The sequence below is a fragment of the Podarcis pityusensis genome (genome assembly GCF_964106645.2).
Source record: "Podarcis pityusensis genome assembly, chromosome: 16".
NCBI classification, from domain to species: Eukaryota; Metazoa; Chordata; class Lepidosauria; order Squamata; family Lacertidae; genus Podarcis; species Podarcis pityusensis.
The window spans coordinates 17802440-17813277 of record NC_138041.1 but is presented as its reverse complement, the minus strand read 5'-3'; the positions used below and the strand labels follow the sequence as shown (position 1 = coordinate 17813277).

Sequence of the window (10838 nt, the reverse complement as noted above, 5' to 3'; positions counted from 1 at the left end):
GATTAAAATGACCCAGCAGAAGGTTGTTCACGCGGAGGGGACGGAAGAGCTGCGTTTGTGCAGGGATAGCAAAGCGTGCAGTCCCGGCAGCGTGCCCTCAGAACTTGCAGCCGTACCCTCAGAAACCTAGGCTGGAATGCACTGGGCATTTGTACTAGGGTGTCGCTTCTCGATCTCGTGGCTGAGATCAAAGTGAAGTATCTGGGTTGTTTTTTTTTTTTTACAGTTTAACATTTTGTTCACACCTGGAGAATATAACAGATATTAAAGAGATTTTTGAAACTAGGAGATGGATTTGTGGCTTGCTTCACGCACTGAACCGGGAATTGCAGTGTTTCCAGGTACAGTGCCATTCTTAATTTTGGTTTAAAAACAGGTGAGTTTCTTGTTTTCACAAGTGTTATGCAGAGTTGTTCTTATTTTAAAAAAAGTTGTGGGGTGAACGTAGGGATTACATTGGTAATTGACCCCTTTTCCTTTTTCCCCCTCGTGTTGGAATTTTAGCAAGCAGTCCCTCCTTTGCTTTCTTCTTTACAGATGCATATAAAGATAGCGAGGACTAAAAATGGGGACTTCAGACCACGAAAGGGTATGCGACAATAAATTTACTACCGTGATCTTCTTTGCCGTTTTTACTTCTTCTCAAGCAGGCCTGACTTTTTGGAGAACCTCTCTCTTTTAATCAGCCCATTTGAAAAGAAAAATGACACCAAGCACGATTATGCGCGCAAAAAGGAACTGAAAATACTGGAAGAAATACTCGTGACTGTAGCAAAAGGACGCCCATACATCCGTTTGTCTCTGACAAACGAGCAACAAGAGTCTTGCTGCGCCTTAGGTGGCCCTCCGGAGACAGTTTGAGGACTGCAGCTCCCATCAGCCCCAGTCAGCATGCCCAATGGGTAGGGATGATGGGAGTTGCAGTCCAGCAGCTGTTGCAGCCCCGCAGCGGGTTTCCCCGTCCCTGGTTTCTGGAAACTGGGGAGCTCGAACACGCTTTGCTCCTCCCTTGCTTCCCGAGCTCTCCCTGAAAACCCCGCCCTGGAAGGCGTACAAAGCATCCCGCAATGCAACTGCTTTGGCTGGACTCACCAAGCAAACTACAGATCCCAGGATCCTCCGCGGCGGCCTCAGCTGGAAAGAGAACGAAGGGAGGCGGCGGGAGATTCAAACTTCCAGCGCGGAGCTTGCTTGGCTCCCCCAGAGGAAGCGGAGCCGCCGGAGATGGAGCAGACCCACCAGCGCGCGGGGGGCGGGCAGGCCCGACCCACCTGTGAGTTGCCCGTCGGGGTTGGGCTGGGCTGGGCTAGTGGGGGACGGGCTCACAAGCCCAGAGAGTCCAAGGTGGGGGACCAGGGGAGGGGAATGTAGCACAGATATCTGTTTGTCTGACTGCATTTCAAATTATGTCGCTTTTTTCTTTTGCATCCCTGGTGAGTGATTTAGGTGCAATCCTATACATTCTTTGAAGTCATTATGAAATAATAACTATGATTCTATGAACTGAAGACAAGCAAACGAGATCCACAGTTCGACCACACCTTTGTGGGTGGGATCGACCGAAACGTGGCGAGCTTTCAATCTGCTCAGAGCTATTTATCGGACGAAATATTACATAAAAGGGGGAGGACAAGTAGCAAGGGGGGGCTTATTTAACCTGAAATCTCTATCTTGGACCTAAGTCCCTAAGTGTGACCTCATGGCTACAACACTCAGCCTAATTAAAAAAGGTCTCCTTCAAAGTCTCCCTGTGACAGGGAGGAGGTGCAGTTGAAGTTAGTAAAGCTTTTATTCTGAGTACCGGTAAATGTGCCTGGGGGAGCCACAGGGATATGCCCCTGTTCCAGGTGCAGCATATTCACTTACCATGTAATTCTATACAGGCATATCTCCTTGGAAGTAAGCTCCGTTTTGTTCAATGGGACTTACTGCCAGCTTAGTGTGTGCAGCCATCTGCATCTCAAAATACTTTGCATTCCACCATTTGCAGATTTTTCTTCGTTTCTCTTGGTATGTATCGTAACTTACAAAAGGTGAATGAGAATGGAAGTTTATTTTTATTGTAAAATCAGCCCTTAATAAAATTAAGCAGCTGTTAAAACCTGTTTATTGAAATTTTGGGCTGTTGATTTTGACCCATGGACTCCTTGGTCCCCCTCACCACAAAACCTGTGTCTGTGGACCAGCAGAAAGGCAAATAACTTTGCTGTGTACTCAGAGGAATTAGTTGCTTACCTTAATTGGATTGACAAGCATAATTATCATAATAAATAATATTAAGCTTCCTTATACTGAGTCAGACCAATGCTCCATCTAGCTAGTATTGTCTACCCTAACTGGCAGCAGTTCAGGCAGGGGTCTCTTTTCTTTTCTTTTTGCGGGGGTAGATACAATGCATGGTTTGGCCACGTAGGAAAGGATGCCGGATGATATGGATGTTGGATGTGATCCTATCAAGCAATTCTTCCATTGATATTTATCCACTCTCACCCAACTGCCTATGAAGCAATGTTTTGTTAACTTTCCTCTTAAAGCAGCAGGGTGTGTGTGAAAGAGAGAGTAAGCACACAGACATACCACACATACCCCTCCTACCATGCAAAATATCTGTTTACATGCTTTCGAAAGAACCGTTAGGAATGAAGTGAGTGCCTGTGAAATGCCTTGCCAGTTTGGCAGCAAGGATAGGGTTTGAAGTGAGTGAGTCATAACATTGACTGGAGCTGTTTGACCTATGCTTCTGTTTTCTTTTTCTTTCTTTTAATGGGCTCCTTTCCATTCTGGAGGAATGATTTCCTACTTCTCCAGAACTGCATTTGCTTTGTATGCCAACAGGACAGAGGCTGTATATAGCGTTGCTGTTAGAGCACAGCTAGGCTCAAAGTTGGTGGGCAGGAAGCTGTTTCTTGAGACAATCTCTAAAGAACTCTAAATGTCCAGAGCTGGTTAGGCTCAAATCTTTTCATGGGAGATAATATTAATCCCTGGTAAGTTATCTTTTACTAGCAGTCTGGCTGGTAATAACGAGGTACGGTGCTGGAAAAGCCTGGAGGGTGCTTCTTTGAAAAAAATAGGTACAATAAAATCTGGCAAATACCACTTGTTGAAACTATTAAAATAAAATTGGCATAAGGTTTGAAGCATAAAAAACTGTTTTACAACTGATTGGTGCAGCTCTGTTATGCACATGGCTAAAAATGAAAACAGAGGACTCCCTTCACAGTATACAACTTTGCGATTAGCAGCATACACTGTTTATCGCCTCCTATACAAACATTTACTTTTGGTGTCAGCGTGGAATATTCTACTTTATGCATGTATGGTGTTATGAAATGTTGTAAGAATCTCATTCATATATAGAGAGAGATATTCTAGGCCCTTTAGAGCTTTAAATGGCCAAGACCAGCTCCTTGAATTGATTCCAGGAGCAAAGTAGCAACCAGAGGCTGCTATGAGATTGATCATACTTCACCAATCAATGCCAGTCTGAAAACCTCAGTTTGAACTGAGTGTGCAAATAGCAGTTTTGCTTGCTTTCCCCAGATGAGCGCCTTACAGCGGATGAAATGGATGAGAAGAGGCACCAGAACATCGCCTACCAGTATCTCTGTCATCTAGAAGAAGCCAAGCGGTGAGGGTCCTTGTAGTCGGGTGAGGGTCTAAGAGGGCCTAAATCAGGACAATGAGGGAGCTTTGTGGTCAAGTGGGATTTGAACCCAGGTCTGAGGTCTCTAACTACTACACTGCCATACCCTGTAGGACAAGGCACACTAGACTGGATGGGCCTGCATTGGTCTAATCCAGAAGAGCTTTCCTTATGTTCTTCTGCCACTATTGCTTGGGGGGCATGGGGTGGGGTCTGGAAGGACACCAGAACGGCTTCTGAAGGCACAAGGGGACAGCCATTGAATATATCAGGCCACCTCTGGGCATGTGTGCCGAGGAAACAAAAGGCATCCTTTCCATTGCTCTCTGCATATTTCAGCTGGATGGAGGGCTGCTTGAAGGAGGATCTGGCCTCACCTACTGAACTGGAGGAGAGTTTGCGGAATGGGGTCACTCTGGCCAAGCTGGGTCATTTCTTTGCACCTGACGTGTGTCCCTTGAGGAAGATTTATGATCTTGACCAGGCCCGTTTCAAGGTGAGTGTTTTCCCCTTGCTGATGCTCAGCTCACGACCATTTTGCCATTTTGCCTCACTAGGGCACCAAATTGGTGAAGACTGGGCTAGATTGAGTCATGGTGGGACTCTGCGTCAGGCAGCTTTAGCTTTGATTTTGATCAGGAGTCTGCAGTTTTTTCACTGGCTCTGTTGGGTCATGTAGTTGCCAATATCTTCAGTTCCTCCTGCTGCACCTCTGTAGCACACCAATCTCTTGCTTTCTCTTCTCTCCTCCGCCACTCAGCTCCGAGGTTGGAGATGGAAAGGGTAGGGGGCTTGTTGGATTATTGTTGCCCCCCTGTTCCACAGTCCAAGGCTCTCTAGCTGCCTTGGTTATGCAACACCACGCACGCACGCCCCCCAAAGGGAATGATCCGTGTGCAATGGTGGGGTTGTGACTTCCACTCCCATCTGCAGCTCTAAGACTGAGACCGAAGCTGGGCTCAGTCATACTTACTGAAGGGCAGTGTGCCCCTTGCCCCAGAGAGCGAAAATGTGGACCCTCTTTTTATTTATTTCTATTTTATAAGCTTTTTTTGTCCAACCCTTCATCATAAAGTCTCAGGGCAGGATACAGCGATAGAAAATTATTTTAAAAGTTACAGCTACAAAAGACACACAACCATTATTAATGGAACAGAATAAAAATTCAGCATACGAGGTGGGTCCACAAACATACAAATCTGATCTATTTCAGAGGCATAAAATCTGAAATACTTTCAAAGGAGAGGCATCAAAATCAAGCATTGAAAAGCTGCAGTAATCAAAATAATAAGGGAACAAGTTGGCATGGAAGTAGCTATTTACCTCTCATTCCATGTAAAATACATTAATAGAGATTGGTGGTTCTGCTGCAGTTCACTTTTCCTTATAGCGGGCAAAATTTCAGAAGGCAGAGCAACGCACAGCAACTGTGAGTAATAGCGAACTCACAGTAGATATCCTGTCTTCAGTCCTATCAGATACCACAGAGTCAGCGATCAAAATTCCAATTGTGACCATGTGGAGATCTCTGGATGCCAGGCTGGCAGCTGGGGAAAGCAAAATGCCACTTACAGAAAGATCTGGAATATTTTCCTTGAAGCTTGAATTCGTTTTATTCTGGATTGTTTTATTTGATGCTTTATTTGATGTGTTGTAAACCGCTTTGAGATTTGAAGCGGGATAGAAAATGAAATAATAAAGAAGAAGAAGAAGAAGAAGAAGAAGAAGAAGAAGAAGAAGAAGAAGTCCCATCGGGGGAAGGGGAACGGTGCTTAGGTATTCCATTGTGGCGACCACAGCCTAGGTTTAAGGCGCCTATATCTGAGTTTCTAAGACTGCACACAGTAAAGTGCAGAGAGATGGCCCTGGGTTTTGGTTCTCAGGCTGCCCCGAATGAAGTGCTTCTTCTTTCCTTCATTCTAGGCCTGCGGGCTGCACTTCCGACACACGGACAACATCAACCGCTGGCGGGACGCCATGAGCCACATAGGATTGCCCACGGTAATGGATTCACCTTCTAGTCTCTTGGTACTTAAAAAGGTTGCGTTAATCCAGCAGCTGGGAAGCTCCAGCCCGCAAGCCCAACATGACAGAAGTTTATAAAATTACGCATGCCATGGATAGAGATAAGTTTTGTCCCTCTGTCGTGTAACACTAGGACTCATGGGCATTCAATGACTCTGAATGTTGGAAGATTCAAGGCAGGTAAAAGTCCTCCTTCTATGAAACTCGCAGTGATTGTCATGAGACAAAGGTTCTTGAGAGCAAAAGAAGCAGCAAGGCCTACAAGGCCTACACAGTCATTCAAGCCTAAGCCTGCTAACAGCAAACTGCTAAGTCACTGTGACTCAGGTGATGACTCATTCTCCCTATAAAAGTAGCCAGTCTCTCCAGGGGCCTCAGTCAGAGAGCTGTATGGATTGTGTATGGAGTAGTCTGTGGAATAGTGCTGTTGTTGCTATGAAAAGCTAAGGCCGACACAGTTGCTCTGGGACTCTAGTAAATCACTAAGACTGTGCCTCTGTCTATGCTCTTTAACTATGCTGTTTCTGAACAAGTTTATTTTCTTCAGGAAAGTTTCGTCCTGTTTATAAAGAAGACTCTGCGTCGATTCCTTTACTGTTGCGCCACAGTGATGGCCATCAACCTGGATGGCTTTAAAAAAGGATTAGACAAATACATGGAGGAAAAGCTACCAATGGTTACTAGCCAGGATGGCTATGCTCTGCCTCCACAGTTTATTTTTGGTGTCAGCGTGGAATATTCTACTTTATGCATGTATGATGTTATGAAATCATACATCCAGAGTCGGATGCTGTAAATGCTTCCAAATAGTACTTTCAGGAAACCACTGTAAGGGAGAGGGCTCTTGTGCATGGGTTTCCCATTGGGGCATCTGGTTGGCCACTGTGAGAATAGAATGCTGGACTAGATGGGCCATTGGCCCAATTCAGCCAGTTCTTATGTTCTGGCTAGTCTCCGCATTTGGCCCAAGAAGTGGGCAATTTTGGCCAAGTCATGCCCACCTGTGCTATACCTGTTGTACATATATGACATCAGGTGTTGAGCAGGTCAAGATGCACCCAGCCCATCTGTCAAACTTGACTCATGGGAGGTTGGCAGAGATAAGGATTTGGTTCGCTGGCTGGAACCAGTTCCTCACCCCCATATTACTCCTGTGAATAGTAAATGTAGCTGTGTTGGGCCCTATGAAATAATTCCAAAATCTATACTAGCGGAGTTTTTTTAAATTTCCGCCAACCTAAATATTAGCAAAAATAAAGTGCAGCCTCTTGAATCCTCCAGAGCTCTTCATCAATCTTTGTGATATTTTGGTTGCCCTAATAAAAAAGGCATTTCCCTGATGGGTGTTCTGAAGTTAAGCCTTTGAAATTCTACTTCTGTTTTTCAACAGATCTTTCACCCTGAAACAACAGACATCTATGACAAAAAGAATATGCCTCGTGTGGTGTATTGTATTCATGCTTTGAGGTAAGGAGGGACAACCTTCGTACGGGGGCTGGAATTCTGACTGTTCTCCCTCCCATACCATGGATTGCAGCACAAGTCTTTTGTGGCTCCTCAAGAGTAGTGGAAGTTGGTTCTTTATTTCCCCTTCTTTTTTTGCTGTGAGCATGTTTTGGAGTCTCTTGGGTCCTTTGTGTGTGCACAAGCAAATCCAGATTTTTGTGTCTGTCTTCCCTCCTAGTTTATACCTCTTTAAACTTGGGCTGGCTCCCCAGATCCAGGATTTGTATGGGAAAGTCAAATTCACAGGTAAGAAGGGGAGTTGGGTGTTTCCCTTGTTGACACTTAGTTTGTGTGTTATGGAGCAGATGGAGGACAGCTGCTGACCCTGTGTTTGTTTTCTGTTCACCTGGAAATCCCAGCCCAAGCATTGTGCTCTTTGTGGCTGCTGCTAAATGAGTGTGACGTATTGAACCTTTTCTCTTTCCCTATCCTAGAGGAGGAAATAAACCACATGAAACGTGAGCTGGAGAAATATGGTCTGCAGCTTCCATCCTTCAGCAAGATTGGTGGGATCCTTGCTAACGAGCTCTCGGTGGACGAGGCTGCAGGTAGATAACATTTGTGGAGGAGGAGAGGGCATTTGTGAGAACCCAATGGAATGGCCATGTTCAGGGTCAGTATATCTCTCTGTGCCAAGTGCCAGGGAGAGCTCCTGCCTTCATGCCCTGCTTGCGGGCTTCTCAGAGGCGAGCAGCCAAGCGCTGTTGGAAACAGGATACTGGGCAAGATGAACCTTTGGTCTAACCCAGCTGAGTTCCCATTGCCCTGTGCCAGAAAATGCAAGGAACAAATTGTTCCTCTGAACCAGCAGGGGAGAAATCAAGAAAAGAACAGGTGGCCCAGAGGGATAGCCAGATATAATGGACTGGTTGGATGCAGAGGAATAGTGGGAGGAACCAGCTGGGGAACCCCAAAAGAAGAAGGCTCAGAGCTCAGGATTGATGATGGGACGGTGATAAGTGATCAGAGGGACAAGACTGGAAGGAGGTGTCGGAAGCTGAAGAGGTGACAGGGTTTAGTGAGCAGGAAGAGGCTGTGGCAGAGAGCAGCCCAGAATTGGAGGCAGAAGTGGAGACTGGAGAGGAGAGAGGCCAAGAGGCAGAGGTGGGTCAGGCTGGTGAAGAGGCACGGGTATCTCCCCCTCCTGCTGCAACAAGCTCCCTTCCCTCTGATCTCCCAGAACCAGGAGAGGTATGCGGTGGGAGGAGCAAAGGCAAGAATGTAGACAAAGTCTCCCACTTGCTTGGGAAACACCCTGGAGACAAGAATTAGCCAACTGTGGGGAGATGGGGAGCTTTGACCTCGGCAACTGCTTCATGGGAGCAAGACCTGAGTTGCTGTGCTCATTAGATGTCGGAGCCAGCCGTACAAATGGCGAAGTTTAGCATAAAATAATGACACAGAGAGCCAGCAATATTTTCATGATGGTAGGAGCAGCTCCCTTCGAACTTCCCTCTCCTCCTCCTGCAAACTTCTTTATTCCTTTGTCTCTCTCCAGCCGCATGGCTGTTTGCCAGTGTCTCACGTTACCTCATCCGGTCAAGGCTTTTATTGCCCACTCACCATATAAGGTCAATCACTGCCCAGAGGAAACACAGCTCCAATGCATTCCAATACATTGTAAAGCTCAGAGTGCTGGTCAGCCAAGGTCAGGGGGCACCCTGCAATATTACAAGCCTTTACCGTGGCTTTATGACTCCCACATGCCCTCTTTCTTTACTTTATATCAGAGTCAATACGCGATAAGCGACTCTTTGACACCGGAAGCGGGCCGCGGACTGGAGAACCATGCAGTACATATAGAAATTATAGAAAGAATACATTGGATACAGCAACACAAAATAATGCAAATAACTACTATAATGATCACTAAAATCAATAACTACTATAATGATCACTAAAATCCGGAAGCCAAGAATATAAGAATTCTGATTCCAAGCTGCATGGTAGGCTTCCTTTTAGTTTAATTAGCCATGCACTGGTGTCACTCCTATAGCACTGAGATTTGTCACTGTATATTCCTGTAAGAGAACAAAAGCTATTAAAAGTGAAATTCAATGTATATTGACAGTTTGGATATATGCCCCATGATTCTTTCCCCTCCTTAATTTGAAAATAAATGGGGGGAGGCTCATGGAGGGTCAATTGTACTGGAGGCTTAGGGGATATAATATTAGTAAATTGAAAAGATCCATTGACAGGCACACCATGAAGCATTTTGCCTGAATGACTGGCATACACACCCAACATTTAGAAGCATGCAATAAACTGGCAAACATAATCATATCTTGTACAAAAATATTATCCCTCCATATCTTATGATAATTTTCTCCCCTAAAAGTCTTATTCAACAATGCTGTTCTTCTAGTTCAAAAGTGGCTGAGCCACGGATACTGCCAGCCAGAGTAGGATTCTGACGACAGCTGCTTGCCAGCCGATGAGGTGAAATATGGTGGTTTCAACTAGGACTGGTCGTCTGCTTCTCTTCCTTGTATAACGGTGCAGCAAAGGATGGCAAGGCAAATGGTTAGGAAGGCAAACACTGCCAGATGCAGTTCGTGTGCAGCACCTCTAGGTGGCGCATGCGGAAAGGTTTCAATGCTTCACCCACAAAATGTTGACAAAGTGTAGGGGAGTTCCGCATGCCTTGAGGCAGGACAACCCACTGATATCGCTGGGTGGGCTGCATATTGTTATATGCTGGCAATGTAAAAGCAAACTGTTCCCTGTCTGCTGGAGCCAGTGGGATGAAGATGGTTCAATGTGGCCGAAAGTCAATTGTTCAGAAATAAGCTGTTCAGAGATAGCTGGTGCCGCTGCTGCGGATTTTTCTTTTGGTAGAGGCCACTGTTCTACCCCCCCTGGGGTATCAGTGATCCTGGTTTGCCACACTGGAAACAAGTTGTATCGGTGGCTACAGGCTGGTTTTCATTTAGCGCTGCTGCCAGCAGATGAGCCTTGTGGCTGGCTGTTCCGACAGACTGACAAATGCGAAGCATGGCTGCTGTGTCTGTGGCAAGATTGTGTATTATCGGTCGTAACGCAACCTTACAATCCTCATTGGCATTTTCAAAGGCCAATTGTTTGATAATTATTTGTTTGGCTTCAGGATTTTCAATTTGGCGACTCACTGCTGTAAGCAGCCTGTCCATAAAGGAAGAATATGATTCTCTTGCCTCTTGCCTGATTGAACCCCACCTTGATTGAATACTGGTGGGTTCTGGGATTTTTCTCATTGCTTGTTTAGCAGCAAGAGCAGTGTCCCTCAATAAGATTTGCAGCAGTGTGGCTTGCACTGAAGCTTGAGCGAAGGGACCACGCCCCAACATGGCATCTAAGACGTCTGCGAGGGTAACATTTGGATTATTTCCTCTGACTTGTTGTAACAAGGCTGGAGCATAAGCACGGCAGGCAGTTTCCCATTCGTGGGCAAACAAAACACCAGCTGATGGGGGTAACACTGTATGGGCCAAAGGCTTGATGTCCTCTGGAACCAAGAGCTGGGCTAATGTGGCTTCTAAAAGCGCCTGCGTATATGGGGCTTGGAGTCCATTGGCCTTTACTGACTGTTGCAGCTCTCTCAGAATCTTAAAGTCAAAAGGTTGGTGTTGGGCTTGGGTGCCTGCCGGGGCACCAGCAGGGGGCACAATAACAGGGAATG

The 10838-nt window shown here is 46.0% G+C and overlaps 1 protein-coding gene across 5 annotated transcripts in view; it reads left to right on the top strand.

The window, feature by feature from the left end:
• The window catches only part of IQGAP3 (IQ motif containing GTPase activating protein 3), a 44790-nt gene that overhangs the window by 1376 nt on the left and 32576 nt on the right, over window positions 1-10838 (top strand). The window contains exons 1-8 of one of the 5 annotated variants that reach the window (XM_080984189.1): window positions 230-341; window positions 538-1273; window positions 3544-3631; window positions 3986-4142; window positions 5570-5647; window positions 7062-7138; window positions 7356-7423; window positions 7612-7725. In XM_080984189.1, coding sequence (XP_080840315.1) covers window positions 1225-1273; window positions 3544-3631; window positions 3986-4142; window positions 5570-5647; window positions 7062-7138; window positions 7356-7423; window positions 7612-7725 — 631 coding nt within the window. In that variant the 5' untranslated portion in view covers window positions 230-341; window positions 538-1224. Of the gene's footprint in view, window positions 1-175; window positions 342-537; window positions 1274-3543; window positions 3632-3985; window positions 4143-5569; window positions 5648-6068; window positions 6172-7061; window positions 7139-7355; window positions 7424-7611; window positions 7726-10838 lie in introns of those variants that run through there. The other 4 variants (XM_080984190.1, XM_080984188.1, XM_080984191.1 and 1 more) reach the window with 4 other exon arrangements.